This window comes from Thamnophis sirtalis, unplaced genomic scaffold, assembly GCF_051295495.1.
Source record: "Thamnophis sirtalis isolate CommonGarterSnake01/CBP01778 unplaced genomic scaffold, rThaSir2_p1.2 scaffold_2, whole genome shotgun sequence".
In the NCBI taxonomy this organism is placed as follows: Eukaryota; Metazoa; Chordata; class Lepidosauria; order Squamata; family Natricidae; genus Thamnophis; species Thamnophis sirtalis.
In genome coordinates this window covers 29,315,244-29,338,002 of record NW_028261382.1, presented here as the reverse complement: position 1 = coordinate 29,338,002, position 22,759 = coordinate 29,315,244, and the positions used below count along the sequence as shown (strand labels likewise).

The 22,759-nt window shown below is 43.6% G+C and overlaps 1 protein-coding gene across 1 annotated transcript in view; it reads left to right on the top strand.

The window, feature by feature from the left end:
• The first annotated feature begins 3,221 nt into the window (after positions 1-3,221).
• The window catches only part of ENG (endoglin), a 46,644-nt gene continuing 27,106 nt past the window's right edge, over positions 3,222-22,759 (top strand). The window contains exons 1-4 of the mRNA XM_087704626.1: positions 3,222-3,589; positions 12,215-12,378; positions 15,924-16,058; positions 21,347-21,515. Coding sequence (XP_087560752.1) covers positions 3,529-3,589; positions 12,215-12,378; positions 15,924-16,058; positions 21,347-21,515 — 529 coding nt within the window. The 5' untranslated portion in view covers positions 3,222-3,528. The remainder of the gene's footprint in view (positions 3,590-12,214; positions 12,379-15,923; positions 16,059-21,346; positions 21,516-22,759) is intronic.

The following is a 22,759-nucleotide window of genomic DNA, read 5'->3' as shown; positions in this document are numbered from 1 at the left end:
GGTAGGTAGAAAGAGAGAGAGAAAGAAAGAAAGAAAAAGAAAGAAAGAAAGATTTATTTAATACAGGTAGGTAGGTAGGTAGGTAGGTAGGTAGGTAGGTAGGTAGATGATAGATAGATAGATAGATAGATAGATAGATAGATAGATAGATAGATATAGATTTATTTAATAGAGGTGGGTAGGTAGAAAGAAAGAGAGAGAAAGAAAGAAAGAAAGAAAGAAAGAAAGAAAGAAAGAAAGAAAGAAAGAAAAAGAAAGAAAGATTTATTTAATAGAGGTAGGTAGGTAGAAAGAGAGAAAGAAAGAAAGAAAAAGAAAGAAAGATATAGATTTATTTAATAGAGGTAGGTATGTAGGTAAATAGGTAGGTAGGTAGGTAGGTAGGTAGGTAGAAATATAGATAGATAGATAGATAGATAGATAGATAGATAGATGGATGGATGGATGGATGGATGGATGGATGGATGGATGGATGGATGGATGGATGGATGGATGGATGGGATGGGATGGGATGGGATGGGATGGGATGGGATGGAATGGAAACTGGACTAATCCTGTATATATAGATGTAGGTATAGATATAGATATAGATGAGCTAGAGACAGATAGATGATAAATAGGTAATAGATGATGGATGGATGCATGGATGGACGGTCAGACAGATGATAGGGGACAGAGATAGCTATATGATGATAGATGATATAGATACCGGAAGAGGATAGGTAAGTTAGAGAGAGATAAGAGAGAGGAGAGTGAGACACAGAGAGAGAGATGATAGAAGATAGACAGACAGATAGATAGGTAGAAGAGATCTAGATGTATAGCTGATGGATAGATAATCAATATATGAGAGAGAGAGAGAGTAAAGTTGCTAAGGTTGAAAAAAAACTTCCAATACAGAGGATCACGTCAAACTAAACCCACTTGGGACTCGCTCTGAACCCTTAGAGCCCCTGGTGCCAGAGCAGTCTACCTTTCTCCCAGCCATCTCCTTCCACCACCCTTCCCTGCCTCTTTTCCTCTCCCGCTGGCCGCCGGCCGAACTGGGGAGGAAAGAGGGGAGGAAATGGGACTTTTGCAAACCCCATCCCGTCAAATAACTCCCTAGTGCTCCTTTCAAGAACTCCAAACACCGGGAGGAATTTTTTGGTGCGTGTTGTTTTTCCTGGGGAAAAAAACAACAAGGAGGTATCCAGGAAATTCTTGCGGGGGGCAAGGAGGTTCGGCAGCCCATAAATGGGAGACAATTTGGATTTTGGAGGATTGTTTGCCAAGCTCCAGGGAGGGATGGAAAAAAAGGCAAAGAAATTTTTTTGGGGGCTGCCCGTTTTCCAGTTTTTGCTCCCAAAACAATAGCAAATCCTCCAATTTTTAATGGCAGCCATGGAAAAAGAGTGTTTCCATTGAGTCCCCCGCCCCAAGTTCTGACAATACAGGTAGTCCTCAATTTACGACGGTTCATTTAGCGCCCCTTCGGAGCTTCAAAAAAAAAGGGACACGTTTTTCACACTTCAAAATTCAAAGGTGCGTATTTGTGACGGTCTTCTTGGGTCACGTGATCAGGTTTTGGGATCTGACAAGCAATGGGGAAGCCAGATTCACTTAACGACCGGGTGACTGCCTTAACGCCTGGTTCACTTAACAACGGTGGCAAGACAGTTCCTAAAACGGGGCAAAACTGACTTGCCCCGCTTAGCGATGGCTCACGTAAGTTGAGGGCTTTCCATAGAGAAGAGAATGGGGAAAACGTCCATATTCTCAGCATTGTTAGTGGGGAACCCAGAGGGCATTTAGTCTAACTGGGTGGAATTTTCCAAACAGCAACCAAAGGAATGTTGGACGCTTTACAGATGTTGATCATTTCCTGTTTGAACAGGGCCAGAAAACTCAAGATATATTACTTCTGGCAGGAGACTGTTTTCTGTCCGAAAGCCCCTAATCTCCAGAACGCTATTTTAAATCCATTTTAAAATAAAATTAAAATTAAAAATCCTGTTCGTTTAAAAAAAAGCCAGCTGAAGGCAGCATTTGGTGGTGTTATTTCTAATCTTTCCAATCCTCTTCTTGGCCCAGCATTTAAACAAAACAGGAGCCTGCTAGTGAATGAATCCTATAACACAGTGTTTCTCAACCTTGGCCACTTGAAGATGTCTGGACTTCAACTCCCAGAATTCCCCAGCCAGCATTCGCTGGCTGGGGAATTCTGGGAGTTGAAGTCCAGACATCTTCAAGTGGCCAAGGTTGAGAAACACTGGTATAACATAACACACCCACAAAAATTGTAGAAGAACATACTATAAAACAGTGGTTGACACAGAATGAAGTGGCTAGACCTCATGAAGTTCAGGACAGGAGATAGTGAGAAGAGAGGCTGGCATGAAACTCCCCTATGCATGAATAGTGTAAGCCAAAACTACCAGCCCCCCCCCAAAAAAGTTCTAGAACCTTCCCACTGTAAAATAGGGGCTGACACAAAATGAAGTGGCTAGACCTCATGAAGTTCAGAATTGGAGCTTGGGAGAATGGGGGGTGGGGGGTGGAGAAACAATCCCTTTAAGAATAAAGACTGAAAACATTTGGTTCTATGTCCCTTCCGCTTTGACTTCTCGTTCCCCCCTGCGCAAAATCCCTACGTCATTTTTAGTAAACTTTCACATTAATCTCAGCAACCCCCCCCAAAAAAATTACATTACATTAAATTAAAAAGAGATCGCACAAATTGATGGAAAGGGAGGGTGCAAAAATAAATAACATAAATTCTTGCATAAAACAATTTCAGATTTCATCCTACTCTTTCCTGCCCAGGAGACCCCCCCCCAAAAAAAACCAACGAGTGTTAAAACGCCCCCCAGAAACAGGATAAAGTTTGTTCCTAAAAACCAATCCTCCCCATGGAAGTTGAGAAAGTTCCCTTGTCGATTCTCCGCCGGAGATTTTTTCACTGACAAGCAGGAGGAATTTTTCTTCTTCTTGGCATCCTTTGAAGCTGTGGGGTTTTTTTTTCTCCCCCCCCCCTCTTTAAAAAAAAAAAAGCTAAAGAAAAGGGAGGAGAAAAAATTGCATTTCCTTTTTCTGCTTTGGCAGCAAAAATCTTGGCAGGACTTCCCAAGAGGGAGTTGATTTCCTGCCCCGGCTGCGTATCATTAGCGGAGCGGAGCCCAGCCTGAACATTTCGACATTTGGAGCTCGGGAGGACGAAGGAGACTCTCTGTCTGGAACATTTCGACATTTGGAGCTCGGGAGGACGAAGGAGACTCTCTGTCTGGCTCCGTCGAAACCTGTGGGACTTCGGCCTGGTTGTTTCATTGGCTTCGCTTGCTGGTCTCCATCACCCTCTTGGTCTTCCTTGAAAGAGATCGAGGCTGGAGTGGAGAAGAGCAGAACTGACCCGTCTGTGTGTCCCAACTCCCGTCGTACGACGACACTGTCCGGAGGGGGCCAGTTTCTCCAGCCCTTTGCCTCTAGACACAGGCTAAGGGGGCACCCAGAGGACAAGGGACACGCGCTGACGGTTCGGATCGCGGGAAGATGGACCTGTGGTACTCCGCCGTGTTGCTTCTGATCGCTGGCCCTGTAGCCACGATGGCAAGTAAGTACCGTTCTCCTCGGAATAAGGGAGATGCTACAGTTGGGGTTCTTTTGGGGTGATCCGAGGGAAGCTCATCCTCCTCTCAAATTTGGGGGAGGCTGGAGCTCATCATGGAGGCCATCAAGGATGGTTGTAGGATCTCCTAAAATGGATCCAGAAGCAGATACAGAGTTGGAAGGGACCTTGTAGGACTTCAGAAGACCCTACACCATTTCTGAGAGTCTCTTCTTGAAAGCCTCCAGGGATGAAGCTCCCACAACTTCCGAAGGCAACTTCTGTTCCATGGGTTGATTGTTCTCACTGTCAGAAAGTTCCTCCTTATTTCTAGGTTGAGTCTCTCATTGTTCAGTTTCCATCCATTATTCCTTGTCTGGCCTTTGGGTGGTTTGGAAAATAGTTTGACCCCCTCCTCTCTCTGGCAGCCCCTCAAATATTGGAAGATGCTCTCCTGTCTCCCCTGGTCCTTCTCTTCCCTAGACTAGCCGTACCAGTTCCTGCAACCGTTCTTCATATGTTTGAGCCTCCAGTCCCCTCATCATCCTGGTTGCTCTTCTCTGCGCTCTTTCTAGAGTCTCAACCTCTCTTTTATAGTGTGTTTAGAGGACGTTTAGGGGATGACTTGGCAATCTTGACTCTGTCAAAGGTGAGGAGATGGAAGGAGGCATCTGGACAGGGACGATGGTCTTGTCACCTCTTAGGGGGAGGGAGGTTGATCTGGGCTTCTTCACTTCAGTTCTGAAGGGTGAACTGTACTGCAAGTCTCTCTCAGTTTCCCTCCGATCCAGGCATGAGATCTGAGGGAAGTCCTAGTCCAGTGTTTCTCAACCTTGGCGACTTTAAGTCCTGTGGACTTCAACTCCCAGAGCCCCCCAGCCAGCAGAGCTGGCTGGGGAATTCTGGGAGTTGAAGTCCATAGGACTTAAAGTCGCTAAGTCGAGAAACACTGTCCTAGTCACTTTTAAGTTCCTTCAAGCCGTTTCCTGTCTTCCCCGCTTTGCCGATTTCAGCAGGTTTTGCTTCAGAGAAGACCTCAAAATATCTTCCCCTCCTTGGAAGTGCTGAGCTAGAGTAGGTGGATGGTGGAAGACACCAAGACAGGATTTGGTTCACAAGTACAACCTTGCTTTGAGTTGAGATGAGTTGAACCTGTTCCTCAACCTTGTCAACTTCAAGCCATGGGGACTTCAATCAATCACAATAGACCTGGAAGGGACCTTCAAGGTCTTCTAGTCCAACCCTCCTGCTCAAGCAGGAGACCCTATACCATTTCAGACAGGTGGCTGTCCAGTCTCTTCTTAAAAACCTCCAGTGATGGAGCACCCTCAACTTCTGGTGGCAAGCTGTCCCACTGGTTAATTTTTGTCACTGTTAAGAAGTTTCTCCTTAATTCCAGGTTGCTTTTCTCCTTGATTAGTTTCCATCCATTGTTTCTTGTCCTGACTTCTGGGGCTTTGGAAAATAAGTTGACACCCCCCCCCTCCTCTTTGTGGCAGCCCCTCAAATATTGGAATACTGCTATCATGTCCCCCTTAGTCCTTCTTTTCTCTAAACTGGCCAGGCCCAATTCCTGCGACCATTCGTCATATGTTTTAGTAATACAATAATACATAATATACAATAATACAATAGCAAAGTTGGAAGGGATCTTGGAGGTCTTCTAGCCCAACCCCCTGCCTAGGCAGGAAACCCTATACTGTTTCAGACAAATGGTTATCCAACATCTACTTAAAGACTTGCAGTGTTGGGGCATTCACAACTTCTGGAGGAAAATTCTGCTCCACTGATTAATTGTTCTGGAAATTTCTCCTCAGTTCTAAGTTGCTTCTCTCCTTGATTAGTTTCCACCCATTGCTTCTTGTTCTACTCTCATGTGCTTTAAATAACAGCTTGACTCCCTCTTCTTTGTGCAGCCCCTGAAATATTGGAATCTGCTATCCTGTCTCCCCTAGTCCTTCTTTTCATTAAACTAGACATACCCAGTTCCTGCAATTCTTCTTTATATGTTTTAGCCTCCAGTCCCCTAATCCTCTTTGTTGCTCTTCTTTGCACTCTCTCTAGAGTCTCCACATCTTTTCTACATCATGGCGACTAAAAGTCTCTTTAATCATCTCAGTTGCTCTTCTCTGTACTTTTTCCAAAGTCTCAACGTCCTTTTTTGTAATGTGGTGACCAAAACTGGATGCCGTATTCCAGGTGTGGCCTTACTAAGGCTTTACAAAGCGATGCTAACCCGTCATATGGCCAACATGCTGGCTGGGGGATTCTGGGAGTTGAAGTCCACCCGGCTTAAAGTTGAGAAGTTTGAGACACCTCAGTTGATATGATGGTTGAGGGACACCAGTTGAAGTCCTGGTCTCTAGCCCCCAGCTCTGCTCTGGGTAGAAAAATCAGTTCCAGTTTCTTTTATAATTATTCAGCGATCCAAAAACTGAGGAATGTTCTTAGCTAATTCGAGTGAAAGTACACACACACACGCTCAAGCCTAAAATATTACGTTCAACCAGTTGGTTTTACCATGCTGTGTTTGTTGAAGTCACAAAGCTTCTGTATATCTCATTTTCCCAAAATAAATGCCTCCCCCTTGAACCTTCCTTTTGGGCATCCAAGCAGCGGGCAGCTTGTAAGAAAGACCGACAAATTAAGTGTCACAATTCGGTTGCTAAAAGTGCAACACAATTGACCTGCCCCGTGAGTTCAGTTTCTCTTCCTTTCTCCATGAAATCAATCAAAAAAATCAAATTCTCCGGTTTAAATCGCTCGAAAGGATGGCTCTTTGCCTGCTAGGGGCCCGAAGGAACTCTGCACGTGCTCTGAAGCTCTCTTGTCTGGGTCGTTAGTGCCAAACTATTCCTGCTTTGTTGGCTAGTTGCTAAAGCAGGAGTTGTATCCATGTCATTGTGGTTTGAATTTTTCCCCCCAATGTTTAACGCTCATTCCTAGCTTTAAAAATTCCCCAGATTAAAACAGATTAAAAATGAATGCTAACATTTGAAGTACTGAAATTGGTTTTAACCTACAGTGTAGGTATTACGAACTCACTTCCCTATGTGGCTATTTAGACATCAGATAAATATAATGATTTATTCATGCCTGATTCCTAGATGATCCCTCCATGATTAAAGGCAGTCTACCTTTAAATACCAGCTCTAACATAGAAGGCAAATCCCTTCTCAATCAAATCATCCTTCACTTGATTATCTCTAAGCTTCACTAATTATTCCTTTATATCCAGAAAGAAGTATCCCAACATATTAAGGGATGCATTCCCGTGATACCAACCGATTTCTACATGCTGGTTTTTACGCGATACAATCTTTTTTTAAAGATTATTTTAAACAGCCAAGCTGGTTGGCTTTTGATTGCAACTCTGGCTTAGCGTGAAACGTCAGATTTTATGCGAGCACCTGCATATTTGCAATAGTCCTCTCCGTTTTAGAAATATTTATTTTATTACTGATGGATGAAAAATACGTTCAAACCATCCTTTTTTGTAAACAAAAAAAAATTAAAAAAATTAAGCGGTTTGGGAGTCCGGTAAAACCTGATTGGTCGAAGCAGAATTTAAAAAAGAGACTCTGCGGGGCAAGATTTTACAGCGCTAATACCAGTTTTTAAGGACAATGATTAAAAGATGGATTGGTCAGCAGTCGAAATTGGAAAAAGGAACAATTTTGCAAGGGACCCATTAAACCCAAATTTGCTTAGTTGGATTTTTGAAGGTGATGAGCGCTGATTTACCTCTTCTATTAAAAGGTCAAGGTTCCCCTCGCATATATATGCTAGTCGATCCCGACTCTAGGGGGCGGTGCTCATCTCCCTTTCAAAGCCAAAGAGCCAGCGCTGTCTGAAGGCATCTTCGTGGTCATGTGGCCGGCATGACTCAACGGCGAAGGCGCACAGAATGCTGTTCCCTTCCCACCAAAGGTGGTGCCTATTTTTCTACTTGCATTTTTTAACGTGCTTTTGAACTGCTAGGTGGGCAGAAGCTGGGACAAGTCACAGGAGCTCACTCCGTTACGCGGCGCTAGGGATTCGAACCACTGAACGTCCAACCTTTTCTGATCGATAAGCTCAGCGTCTTAGCCACTGAGCCCCTTACATCTTCTATTAGCGCTGCTCAATTTCTCTCAATTGAATATCTTTATTTTTTGTTGTTGTTCCCGGAAATTAGGGTGCTAAAAGACCATTCGGGAAAAGTGTAAAATTTATTTCCTTCCAAAAGAAAATATCGGAAGGCAGCTTGCTCTACAAGGAGGGTGGAGACATTTGGCACTGTGCAAAAATTTAACACTCCCTTTAAGGTAGGCTAACGACAACCTTTTAAGGTAGGACTTTGGTGTTCCCACATGACGCCTGGGTTGTTTTGAGGCTGAGAAAATCCAAAACGGGAACTTCACTCGCTGACAAATGCAGTTCATTTGGGAGATGACTGTGCTAAATTCTCTATTTTCACCCACTCACAATATTTTTTTTAAAAACGGAAAAGAAATTGAAAACGTGACACTAACGTTTTTGGAGACTGGATGAACTCCAGCTGTTTGGAAAGCACAAATGGGAACTAGTGGAGGGGGTGAAACCTAATTCTCACAGGAAACATCATTTAAAATGATGGAGAGAGAAGGAGAGAGAGAGGCAGAGAACGAGATGGGATAAAGGAGAAGGAGGAGAACATTCAAAATTGCTGCTTTTCCCTTCTCTAATGCTTTGTTCACAATCCGATCGCCAACAGCTGGAGGAGAGGAAGAAAGTAAGAAAGTGAAATAAAGAGAAAGGGTTTCAAAACCATGCCTTCCAAGAATGGAGAATTAAGTCTTCCAGGAATTCAGTGCAAAAAAGTGCAAACGGCATCTGTTTTTACTCCCATCCCCATCAACATGTTTGCTGACGTGTTGGTGGGCGAAATGCTTGGGAAGTGGTCAGAAAACCCCGAAGAGGGGAGCGTGGTTCATGTTTGCAGAACAGGTTTTCAGGGAGATCTTGGAAGGAGGAGGGTGGGGAGAAAGAGAATTGCACAAACAGAAATAAAGATCCTGGAATAAAAATGGGAGATGTCAGGCTTAGCAGGAATTCTGGCAAAAAGAATGTTGAATTCCAGGAATTGGGAGTCAGTGGCGTGAGGCAGTTGCGAACGAGGCCAATGCAATTTTGGTGGCATTAACAGAAAAATGCAATATGTTTCTCTGTCTCTGTCTCTGTCTCTCTCTCTCTGTTTCTCTCTTCTGTCTCTCTGTCACACACTCTCTGTCTCTTTCTCTCTTTGTCTGTCTCTGTGTCTCTTTCTCTCTGTGTGTCTCTTTCTCTGTCTCTCTGTCACACTTTCTCTGTCTCTGTCTCTGTCACACACTCTCTCTCTGCCTTTTTTCCCCTCTCTCTCTGTCTCTCTGTCTGTTTCTCTCTTTCTGTCTCTCTGTCACACTCTCTGTATGTGTGCATGCTCGTGTGTAAACTTATAAGAAGTGATTAGAAGTTTCAGTTTAGTACAGTAGATTGATAGATGGATAAATCGACAGACACAGAGTTTAGATTGGATGGATGCATACATAGATGGATGGATGATAAAAATATAATTTGGGTGGATAGATAATGGATGGATCAATGTATAATAAGATGGGTGGATAAGAGAGATATAATATGAATGGGTGGATGGATAAGAGATATATAATATGGATGGATGGATAATAGAAATATTATTTGGGTGGATAGATTGATGGATAATAAGATATATAATATGGATGGATGGATGGATGGATGGATGGATGGATGGATGGATGGATGGATGGATGGATGGATGGATGGATGGATGGATGGATAAGAGAGATATAATATGAATGGATGGATGGATGGATAAGAGTGATATAGGATGGATGGATGGATAAGATGGATAATAGAAATATAATTTGGGTGGATGGATTGATGGATAATAAGATATATAATATGGATGGATGGATAAGAGAGATATAATATGAATGGATGGATGGATGGATGGATAAGAGAGATATAATTTGAATGGATGGATGGATAAGAGATACAATTTGGATGGGTGGATGGAGTGAATAGATGAGAGAAAACAGAGATGTTGATGGAGGAATGAAAGGATGAGTTCAGAAAATTTCCAAACCAAGATGGGAAAAATCTCTTTCCTGACCATCCTTTTCATATCTTATCATTTAAAGGCATTCGCATCCTTCCCTTCCCCAGTTATTCCTGATGATCCCTTTGTCACTCTGTGGCCACAATTATCATCCCATGCTAAGATCTGAGCGAACAACCCCAGCCGCAGCTGACGGCAGCCGGCCCCGTGGCTTTCTCTGGCCACCCCAAACCACGCCCTGGCCCAGCCTGGTAGGACTCCCGCATGTGGGCACCTCTCCTTCCTCGCCCCCTTGTTTAACCTCCCTCTGGTGAGGCCGGACGGTGCCACCCATGGCAGAATCCAGTCTCTGTTGACTGTGCCCTTTGTCGCCAGGCTGATCTAATCTCACGGCTTTTTCTGTGAGTTCAGCTCACACAGAGATCTTTGGCGCCTGGGGAATAACGTAAACAGATACTCGTCTGCAGAGTCCTGTGTAGCCACGAGATTGGGTGGTGTTTTGTGTTTGTGTGTGTGTTTTTTTTGGTGTCTTGTCCCATTGGTTATTTTTCTAGACGGGCTTCAAGAGGGGAAGGGTGACGCAGGCTGCGGAGGCCAGATAAGTCTCTTGTTTGTCTTCCTCTGATGCTGCTGGGCTGGGACTGGCCGAGGTTGGTCCTCGGAGGAAACTCGGGACAATGGTCGAGTGGAAGACTCCGTGCCAGGCGAGGCGGGCAAGGGAGCTTGGGCGTCCTGCTTGAACGTGGATTCCTCAATCTCCGTTTAGTGCACTGGGTTCAAACAACTCCTGGGGGTGCAGATTTTAGCCCGAAACGCTTGGTTCGGTTCTTCTCTAGCTCAGTCCAGCTCGGGACATCTTCAATTTCACGGAATCCGATTTAAGCGGTGGATCGATCAAGGGAAGCTCCTGCCTCCCACCCTTTTCCTCCCCATCCTTAGGTTTTAGTTCCAATCTGCCTTTTCGCTGGGATTTCATTCATTCCTTACTGATGTTTATGGCCCCAGAGTCAGCTTGCAGTGAGATGGGCAGCGAACAAGTCGAATGGATGGATGGATGAGCAAATACGTTAGTTAGTAAGAAGGGAGAAAAAGAGAGAGAGAAAGAAAGTAAGAAAAAGAAAGAAGAGAAAGAAAAGAAAGAAAAGAAAGAAGGAGGGAGGGAGGAATGGAGGGAGGGAGGGAGGGAGGAAGGAAGGAAGGAAGGAAGGAAGGAAGGAAGGAAGGAAGGAAGGAAAAAGGATAACAGAGAAAGATGGAAAGAAAGGGGTAGGAAAGGAAGAAAAAGAAAAAAGGGAGAGAAAGAGAGAAAAGAAAGAAAGAAGGAAGGAAAGAATGAAAGAGGAAGGAAAGGAATTAAAAAGAAAGAAGGAAGGAAGGAAAGAAAGAGGGAGGGAGGAATGGAGGGAGGGAGGGCAGAAGGAAGGAAAACAAATAACAGAAAGATGGAAATGAAGAGGAAGGAAAGGAAGAAAAAAGAAAGGAGGAAGTAAGAGAGAAAAAGAGGGAAAGAAAGAATGAGAAAGGAAAGAAGGAAGAAAAAAGAAAGAAAGAGAGAGAGAGAGAGAATGAGATTCCCAGCTGGCCTCCTTCTTCCCCAAACCTTAAGCCCAATTTCATGGAACTAAAATCAAATTCAGTATCTTCATTTTTTTAAATTAACAAACATGTAAAATACACACACACAAAACTTAGACGTACAACACATTTACACAATACAATACAAACAGGAGCTTCCTGTTCTTTCTAATAGCAATTATCAATTGATACCGCTCACCTTATATTATTTCCCCTTCTATTGTATTTCATTTGGATTTCACCATTCTTAACCCTCTTATTTTACTCATAACTATGATTTTTTGAGTTTTGATGTATTCCTTCATCGATTCTTGTTTCTTTCCTCCATCCACCTATTCCATTTATCCCATATCTGGTAGAATTCTGATTCTTCTTTTCCCTGGATTTCTTTAGTTAGTTTGTCCATTTCAGTACAATCCATAACCTTTCTTATTATTTCAACTTTGCTTGGGATTAATTGTTTTTCCATTTCTGGGCAAAGGCAATCCTTGCCGCCGTAATTATATCTAGTTTTAAATACTGGATTTCTTTTTTGTATTTCGCAGACATTATTCCTAATAAAAAAAAACTTCAGGTTTCCATTCTATTTTAACCCCTGTTATTGCCTCCGGCCAATTTTTGACCCTTTTCCAAAAATCTTTAGCCTCCTCACAGGTCCACCATAAATGGTAATATGTTCCGTGTATTGATTCGCATTTCCAACATTTTGGGGAGGTATTTGTTGAGATTTTAGCTAACCTTGTTGGTGCCAGGTGCCATCTGTAAAACATTTTGTACTGGTTTTCCTTGTGTGCAACTGATAGTGTAATTTTTAAGTTTGTTGCCCAAAATTCATTTTAAAAAGCCAAAGGAAATGATGGAAGGGTTGGGAAGCAACAGATGAACCCAACATATTGATGGATGAGTGTTCAATAATGTAACAAGTGAGCAGCTTAACTGTGAGATTCTTACCTTCCCAGGTGTATTGAATTCCTTGGGATGTGTTCCGGAGCCCATCAGCCAAGACCAGGCGGTCAGGGTCTTCTACACCACCAGCGTGGTGCCCACTGGTTGTGATGCCCACGGTCCAATCGATCCTGAGCTGGAGGTCCATGTTATGAATCTGAAATACAGCAGATCCCAGGTTGGTAGCTGATCTGGCAATCCTCCACTGGTGGTGGCCTTATTTCGAAAAGAACAACAACAAGAACCCCCGACTGGTTTGTCTGCCATTCCTCCTTTCGAGATTGCTTTCAATGAGCCTGCCTTTTGAATTTACAGACTCCTCGCTTAGCGATCGCTAACAGTCATTGAACAAAGCAGGTTCTAAACGAAACTGCAACCGTGCTTAGGATCTGACTTCACCCCAATTCACATGCCTATTTGAACTGGAGGAGGAGGAGAATTTCTGGGTCCTTGGTGTTCTCAGAAAGCTTGGTTGTTTTCTTGGAGACATTTCATTACCCAACTAGGGGATGTCATCAGTGCTAGAAGGGAGGAGGAGGAGGAGGAGGAGGAGGAGGAGGAGGAGGAGGAGGAGGAGGAGGAGGAGGAGGAGGAGGAGGAGGATTTAAAAAATTCTGGGTCTGGTGTTCTCCAAGAGCTTGGTTATTATTTCTGCAGACATTTCATGACCCAATTAGGGGATATCATTCAGTGCTGGAAGGGAGTGGGGTGTATGGTAGAATATACTATAGAGTAGAGTAAATGGAATAAAATAGAATAGAATTTAGAGTAGAGTAGAATAGAATGTAGAATAGAATAGAACAGAATAAAATAGAATATAGAGTAGAATAGAGTAGAATAGAATAGAATGTAGAGTAGAATAGAATAGAATGTAGAATAGAATAGAATTTAGAGTAGATTAGAATAGAATAGAATATAGAGTGAATAGAATAGAATAGAATATAGAGTAGAGTAGAATAGAATAAAATATAGAGTAGAGTAGAGTAGAGTAGAGTAGAGTAGAGTAGAATAGAATAGAATAGAATAGAATACCAGAGTTGGAAGGGACCTTGGAGGTCTTCTAGTCCAACCCTCTCTGCTTAAGCAGGAAACCTTACACCACTTCAGACAAGTGGTTATCCAACATCTTTTTAAAAACTTCCAGTGTTGGAGCATTCACAACTTCTGGTGGCAAGTTGTTCCACGGATGAATTGTTCTGACTGTCAGGAAATTCCTCCTCAGTTCCAAGTTGCTTCTCTCCTTGATTAGTTTCCACCCATTGCTTCTTGTCCTGCCCTCAGGCGCTTTGAAGAATAGCTTGACTCCCTCTTCTTTGTGGCAACCCCTGAGATTTTGGAAGACTGCTATCCTGTCTCCCTTGGTCCTTCTTTTCATTCAACTAGACACACTCAGCGTAGTTGAGTCTGTAAGCTTAGAGAGCACCAAGGACCCCTGAGACCTGGTCTGAAGTGGAGGTGATGGCTGGGGCCCTCGGCCCAGTTGACCCTCCTCCCTCCCGGTCTCCCAACAGCTGCCCAGGCCACCGGCTGGTCCCAAAGTCTCCGGGTTGCGATGGGAGGCCCCACTGATGTCACGGCTGTGGCATTCAGACAAGTGGCCCCAGCGTAGCCAGTCTCCAAGTGGGAAAGAATTACGGGAAGCCGATTTCTATAAGCAGATCTCCCAGGCAGAAGAAATCTTGCTGCGTTCTCCAAGGGAGGAACAATGGCTCCCGAGTGGGGTGGGGGATGAAGTGGGGAGGTAAAAATAGAAGCAAAGCTTTCCCTGATCGCCGTTTGACCCCTGGGCTTGTGCGCCCGATGCCTCCCCCCCCCCCAAGGCTTTCTGTGAGGCCGAGACTCTTTGTTTGGGTTTCTCGCTTCGCTGTTGGGATCGGGGGGCACGTCTGGCCGAGGGTTCTCAGATCTCACCCTCCATTCTCCGTCTGAGGGGAGGATGGGGAGGGTGCTGGACTGGGAGCCGAGAGGCGCCACCGAAGGGCGGCCGTCTCTTTTTGCACAGACGGCAATCTAGTTTTGGAGAAGGCGAGCGGCTTTGAACCAAACTGGGAGGAGGGGGAGAGATGTGGCTGATTGGCAGCTGGCCAGCCAGCTAGCCAGATAAACAGAGAAGTTGAGTGGAGGGAGGGAGAGAGAGAGAAAAAGGTGATAGACAATAGACAATAGATGATAGATAGATGATAGATAGATTGATAATAGATAGGGATGGATGGATGGATGGGTGGGTGGGTGGGTAGATAAATAGGCAGGCAGGCAGAGATGGTGATAGACAGATGTTGAATGGGTGGATGGTGGATGGATGGATAGACAAGTTGAGTAGATGGATTGGTAGATGGGTGGATGAAAGACATGCTGAGTGGATGATGATAGGTAAGTAGGTATATAGGTAGGTAGATGATAGATGGATGATAGATAGATAAATGATAGATAGATATATAGATAGAGAAAGAAAGAAAGAAAGAAAGAAAGAAAGAAAGAAAGAAAGAAAGAAAGATGATAGATAGATGGTTGATGGATGGATGGTAGGTAGACAGACAGACAGACAGAGATAGTGATGGATGTTGAATGGATGGATGGTGGATGGATGGATAGACAAGTTGAGTAGATGGATTGGTAGATGGGTGGATGGAAGACAGTCAAGTTGAGTGGAAGATAGATGATAGATGATAGATGATAGATAGATAGATAGATAGATAGATAGATAGATAGATAGATAGATAGATAGATAGATAGATAGATAGATAGATAGATAGATAGATAGGGTTGATGGATGGATGGATGGTAGGTAGACACAAACAGACAGAGATAGTGATAGGATGGATGGTGGATGGGTGGATAGACAAGTTGAGTAGATGGATTGGTAGATGGGTGGATGAAAGACAGGTTGAGTGGATGAGAATAGGTAGGTAGGTAGGTAGGTAGGTAGTAGGTAGGTAGATGATAGATGGATGACAGATAGATAGATGATAGATAGATAGATAGATAGATAGATAGATAGATAGATAGAGATAGAAAAAGAAAGAAAGAAAGAAAGAAAGAAAGAAAGAAAGAAAGATGATAGATGATGGATGGGTGGTAAATAGGCAGACAGACAGAGATAGTGATAGATAGTGGATGGATGGATGGTGGATGGATGGATAGACAGGTTCAGTAGATGGATTGGTAAATGGGTGAATGGAAGACAGTCAGGTTGAGTGGATGTGGATGATGGTAGGTAGGTAGGTAGGTAGATAGATAGATGGATGATAGATAGATAGATAGATAGATAGATAGATAGATAGATAGATAGATAGATAGATAGATAGACAGACAGACAGACAGACAGACAGACAGATGGATGATTGATGGATGGACGGTAGGTAGACACAGACAGACAGAGATAGTGATAGATGTTGAATGGATGGATGGTGGATGGATGGATAGACAAGTTGAGTAGATGGATTGATAGATGGGTGGATGGAAGACAGTCAAGTTGAGTGGATGATAGATAGATAGATCTGTCTAAATGGGTAAGTTGAATGAATTGATGATGGATAGATGGGAGAGAAATTGCAAAATCTTTCCGCATGACGGAACTGGTCTCCAAAACCTTGGGGGGGAGGGGTGTCTTCCCAACCTCTTTTTGGAAGATGTGGGGTGTCTCTGAACCTTCTCCCCAATATCGGTGGCTTTACCATGCCCAGAAATGCAATGTCTGCCTCTCTCTCTCCCTTGTCCTCCTAGATGTCCACTCTTCAGCTCAACGTGTCTTCGGGGACAGCCAAAGGTGACTGCAAAGCTATCTTCATTCTCAACTCCAACAGCAGCTTCGTCCTGACAATCCATTCCGATGAACGTTGCCGCCTCCTCATCCTTCACGTGAGTAGCCCTCCACAGGCAGGGGGCAAGGCTAAGAATTTTGGACCTTGTGGCCTGGAGTTCCACAGGCCCTGTCGGTTGCAAAGGGGAAGTTGGGTGGGAATCATGTCTCCCTCTTGGGAGACTCGCTGATCTCGTAATATTGAGTTCCACTTTAGCTGTAGAATGATGGGGTCGGGGGCAACCCTTGAGATCATCTATTCCAGCCCTCGGAAATGAGTAGGGACAAGGATGAAGAGGGTGAAGGAGGTTGCCAGTTCTGCTTTTGATTTTTAAAGGCTCAGATTTGATTCCTTCATTTAAAACGATAGTCAGAATCACTGCAGATGAGGACGGCAGCCAAGAAATTAAAAGAGGCTTGCTCCTGGGGAGGAAAGCTATGGCCAATCTAGACAGCCGACTAAAAAGCAGAGACATCACCCTGCCAATCAAAAGTGTGTCTAGTCAAGGCTGTGGTTTTTCCAGTTGCAAGGGATGGCTGTGAAGGTTGGACCATAAGGAAGGCTGAGCACCAAAGAATGGAGGCCTTTGAACTCTGGTGCTGGAGAAGACTCCTGCATTGAGTCCCTTGGACTGCAAGGCCATCCAACCAGTCAGTCCTAGAGGAGATCAACCCTGGCTGCTCTTTAGAAGGCCAGATCCTGAAGAGGAAACTCAAAGATTTTGGCCATCTGATGAGAAGAGCCTCATGCTGGGAAGGATGGAGGGCAAAAGAAGAAGAGGACGGCAGAGAATGAGGGGGGCTGGATGGAGTCACCGAAGCAGTTGGTATGAGCTTAAATGGACTCCAGAGGATGGTAGAGGACAGGAAGGCCTGGAGGAACGTTGTCCATGGGATCGCGAAGGATCGGACACAACTTCACAACTAACAACAACAACAATCAAGGAATGTGAAGAGAGAAAGAGAGGGAGAAGGAATAGTGGAGAAGAGGAGAAAAGGGAAGAAGAAGGAGAAGGAGAAGGAGGAGAAGAAAAAGAAGAAGAAGAAGAAGAGGAAGAGGAAGAGGAAGACAGAGAATGAGATGGATGGATGGAGTCACCGAAGCAGCCGGAGTGAGCTTAGACTCCAGGGGATGGTAGAGGACAGGAAGGCCTGGAGGAACCTGGTCCATGGAACCGCAATGGGTCGGACACAACTTCGCCACTAACAACGACAATTCAGAATCCGTTTGGATATTGCAAAATTAGAGAGCAAAGGCATCCAACTCAGCTGTGCATCCAAGACCCTCAACGGATGAAACAAGAGCTAAAGATATATTTTAAAAGATATATATATATCTGCACAACAACCCTGTGGGGTAGGGAGGCCGGCCGACAGCCTGGCTCCCAATCTCCTGGCCGCTTTGCCCGTTTAAACGGAGCCGCAAAGTTGAGTCTCTCTCTCTCTCAACCTCTTCGCTGGACTCCCTGGTGTCTGTTTCCCTTCCAGCTGCCTGGTTTTCTATGACGCACAGAAAGTCGGAAAAATGACCCATTTCCTCTGGGCCTCGGCTCCAGCCGGCTCACGCTCAACCCAGTTTGTTACCACTTTTTTGTTTTTTAAAAAAAGAAAAAAACAAACTTTTTTTTCCTATTTGTGTCTAATAATAAAATAAGGGCTGACAATGAGGATGGGAGGGAATTCAGGCACAAGGCACTATCTGATCGAGCGTGGCACCACCGGCTTATGCCAGCCAACCTCAACGGCTTCACTTCGCCATGCTGAGTCCGGCCAGGGGAAGGGGGGGGCCTCAAGAGCGGGGTGGGTGCCAGGATGTATTAACACTGAAGTGGTTGGAGGGCAGACGGACAGGGCGGGGAGGGGGGGGCAGATTACGGGCAGAGACGGGGAATGCCCAGATTCTGGAGGGGGGGGGAACCCAATGAGTTGCCAAATCGAACAAGGATTTCTTTTTGGTCAGGCGGTGCCAAATTCTGCTTTTCACAGGGGAGTGGAAAAGTCCCAGGGTAGGGGAGGGGGAAGGGAGGAATTATTAATCCAGGAAAGAAGAGGGAAAGGAGGAAAGAAAGGAGGAAAAGAGGAGAAAGGGAGGGAGGGAGGGAAAGCAAGGGACAGAGTGAGAAATAAAGAAAGAAGAAAGAGAGAGGGGGGAGGGGGAGAAAAAAGAGGGACAGAGAGAAGCAAAAGAAGAAGAGAGGGAGAGGGACACAGAAAGAAAGAAAGAAAGAAAGAAAGAAAGAAAGAAAGAAAGAAAGAAAGAAAGAAAGAAAGAAAGAGAAAGATGATAGATAATTGATGGATGGATGGAAAGTAGGCAGACAGACAGACAGAGATAGTGATAGATGGTGGATGGATGGATGGATAGATAAAAGAAAGGAAAGAAAGAAAGAAAAAAAGAAAGAAAGAAAGAATGAATGAATTCACAACTGGCCTCTCCTTATTCTCCAAGCCTTAAAGTCCAATTTCATGGAACTAAAATCAGAATGAATTATTTTCAAAAAGCCAAAGGAAATTATTAAAGGGCTGGGAAGCAACGGGTGAATTCAATGTATTGATCGATTGCTCCGGGAGAGTTCAATAATGTAACAAGTGAGCAGCTCAATTGTGAGATTCTTAACTTCCCAGGTGGGAGAGTGGGGAGGGGAAGGGAAGGAAGGAAGGAAGGAAGGAAGGAAGGAAGGAAGGAAGAAAGAAAGAAAGAAAGAAAGAAAGAAAAAAGAGGAGGGAGAGAGAGAAAGAGGAAGAAAGGAAAGAAGGAAGCAGGGAGGGAGGGAAGGAGGGAGGAAAAAAGAAAGAGAAAGAAAGAAGATGGAAGGAGGTAGGGAAAAGAAAGAGAAAGTAAGAAAGATGGGAGGGAGGAAAAAAGAAAGAGAAAGAAAGAAGATGGAAGGGAGAGAGGGAAGGAGGGAGGGAGGAAAAAAGAAAGAGAAAGAAAGAAGATGGGAGGAAGGGAGAGAAGGAGGGAGGGTGGGTCGAGAAAAGAAAGGAAGGAAGGAAGAAAGAATAAAGTTTACAGGCAGTTTCCTAACCTCCTTGCAAGGGCAAAAATAGTCCTTAACTGTTCCTTAAAACAGTGTTTCTCAACCTTGGCAATTTGAAGATGTCCGGACTTCAACTCCCAGAATACCCCAGCCAGCGAATGCTGGCTGGGGAATTCTGGGAGTTGAAGTCCGGACATCTTCAAGTTGCCAAGGTTGAGAAACACTGCCTTAAAAAACAATATACCAACCTAACTCATTCATACAACTGAGACAGCCAAAACCAAAACATCAGCAAAACTGAGCCTCCTTCAAGAAACAGGGGTCATGTTTTATTATTGTTATTATTATTATTATTATCACAGGGGGAAATTGCAAAAATATCTCATGAAAGCGGGGGTGTGTGTGGCTCTTCTCCCCCCTCGTAGGCCTGTTTTGAAGGCGGCCGGCTGACCTCTCCAGATTGATGCTAGATGACGCCAAAGTTGGGAGTCTTTTCTTCTTTTTTCTTTCGGGACTCCCAGCAGACAACAATGGGATATAAAATCCCTTTGATCCTTCAGGGAGATTAGCTTTCCGCAAAGAAAGTGACTCCTCGCACTGCGGCTTTCATCCTGTGGGGCTCCAAGGATATTTGGAAGGGGGGGGGGGAAATGCAGAAAAGGCCAGAGCAAAACTCAAAATAGCAATTGTCTTATGAGCCACTTATGAGGGGTGGGCAGAAAAGTGGGCAGTTCGGTGGTTCGAATCCCTAGCGCCGCGTAACGGAGTGAGTTCCCCTGACTTGTCCCAGCTTCTGCCAACCTAGCACTTCGAAAGCAGGTAAAACGCAAGGTTTAGCCACTGAGACACCGCATCCCGGATGTAATAAATTGCTTATGATTAACTATAATAAGAAGTTGCTTGTAAATTATAACTTATAAATTGCTTATAATTTATATAATAATAAATTGCTCATATATACAAAATAAGAAGTTACGTTCCAGAGTTATGCTGAAACATACAGACACACACAGCCATAGACATACAGACAGACAGATGATAGATAGATAGATAGATAGATAGATAGATAGATAGATAGATAGATAGATGATAGATAGATAGATATAGATTTATTTAATAGAGGTAGGTAGGTAGAAAGAAAGAGAAAGAAAGAAAGAAAGAAAGAAAGGAAGAAAGAAAAACAAAGAAAGAGATATAGATTTATTTAATAGAGGTAGGTAGGTAGGTAGGTAGGTAGGTAGGTAGGTAGGTAGGTAGGTAGGTAGGTAGGTAGATAGATAGATAGATAGATAGATAGATAGATAGATAGATAGATAGATAGATAGATAGATAGATAGATAGATAGATGGATGTGTTATTATTTTCAGATATTGGAGATGATGATATAATAATAAATTGCTTACATATACAAAATAATAAGTTGTGTTCCAGAGTTAGCTAAAACATGCACACACACAGCAATTGACAGACAGACAGACAGACAGACAGACATCTGTTCTTATTTTCAGATATACGGGGATGATGACAGTACAGTCAAACCAAAATATTCACAATTAAAAAGGTTGTTTTCTCTGCCATCTTTATTCTTGACTGGCTGTTGTGTTGTTTCAATTCCTTGTTTTTAAACTTTTTTTTTTTAAAACCACTTCGTAAGCTGCCCGGAATAGGCGCCGCGTAATTATTATTCTAGGACTAATTACGGTTGCTGAAATATTATGACGTCTGCTTAACGTTTTAAGTAAAGATGGTAAATAACTAAGATGGGTGGGGAAAAAATTGCCGTTGTTAAGTAGCTATTGGAAATAAGGAAGGAGGATGTGGCAGAAGGGTTTTTAAGTTGCTTACTATTCGGAACTACTGTCCACAAACAAGAATTAAGAGATTGGAGTTTCGGAAACATGAAAAATGTATATTGTGTATTAGCTACATGGAAGCCATCGGGTGGGAGAACAGTTTGTATACTGAATTCTACTGCGGCTAAGTTCTTTGACTTATGGCCACAGTTGAGCGCCAAGATTTCTGTTGCTAAGCAAGGAAGTTGTCCAGTGAGTTTTGCCCCATCTCTTGGCCCCGTTGTTAAGTGAATCGCTGCCGTTGTTAAAAGATAGTCGCAAGGTTGTTAAGCGAATCTGATTTCCCTCTCAACAGATCGCAAAAGGGGGAATGACGTGACAGAGTGACCGTCATATATATGAGGGAGTGGCCAAGTGTTTGAATTGACTATGGGGGAATGCTGTGAGTGTGACGAGGATCGTAAATCACTTATTTGGGTGCTGTTGCAGTTTTGAATTGTCACTAAATCAACTCTCGTTTGTCAAGGACTGCCTCCATATCAACCTCATTCTCCTTATTCATCTTTTCTGTAGAGTCCTCGTAGCTACGTCCTGCCTTCTTTCAACCATAACTCCACCGCGATCGACCAATCTTACTCCTCCAGCGAGCAACTGTTGAGGTGGGCCAAGGAGACGTACGGTGGGGTCTCTTCCTTTGCGGAGTTGGAAGATCCTCAACGGATTGTGTTCCAAGTAGGGAGAGGTGGGTATTGGTAGAACCTTACTCAATAGAAATTTTGCCCCTTCCCAGCTCAGCTTTCTTTGGGAGGCCGCATTCATTCATTCATTCATTCATCCATCCATCAACTATCATCTCTCTTTTTCTCTCTCTCCATCTAATAACCATCCATCCATCCATCCATCCATTATCTATCTATCTATCTATCTATCTATCTATCTATCTATCTATCTATCTATCTATCATCTATCTATCTATCCATCCATCCATCAACTACCCTCTCTCTGGTGTCTATCCATCCATCCATCAACTACCATCTCTTACTCTCTCTCTCCATCTAACTATCCATCCAGCCACTACCCTATCTATCTATCTATCTATCTATCTATCTATCTATCTATCTATCATCCATCCATCCATCCATCCATCCATCTCACCTATCCATCCATCCATCCATCCATACCCTATATATTCATCTACCTACCTACCTACCTACCTACCTACCATCTACCTACCTACCCATCCATCCATCCAACCAACCAACTACCATATCTATCTATCCATCCATCCATCAATCATATCTCCTCCCTCTCTCTCCCCCTCTCCATCCAACTATCCATCCATCTATCCACTACCATAGCTATCCATCCATCCATCCATCCATCCATCCATCCATCCATCCATCCATCCATCAACTACCCTCTCTCTGTGTCTATCCATCCATCAACTACCATCTCTTTTCTCTCTCTCTCTCATCTATCCATCCATCCACTACCCTATCTATCTATCTATCTATCTATCTATCTATCTATCTATCTATCTATCTATCTATCTATCTATCTATCTATCCATCCATCCATCCAACTATCCATCCATCCATCCATCCATCCACTACCCTATATTATTAATCAATCAATCAATCTATCTATCTATCTATCCATCCATCCATCCAACTATCCATCCATCCATCCATCCATCCACTACCCTATATATTAATCTATCTATCATCTATCTATCTATCTATCTATCTATCTATCTATCTATCTATCTATCTATCCATCCATCCATCCATCATCCATTCATCCACTACCCTATCTATCTATCTATCTATCTATCTATCTATTCTATCATCTATTCATTCATCCATCAACTACTATATAATATACATCAATCCATCCATCCACTACCATCTCTTCTCTATCCATCCAACTACCCATCCATCTATCCACTACCATATCTATCTATCTATCTATCTATCTATCTTATCT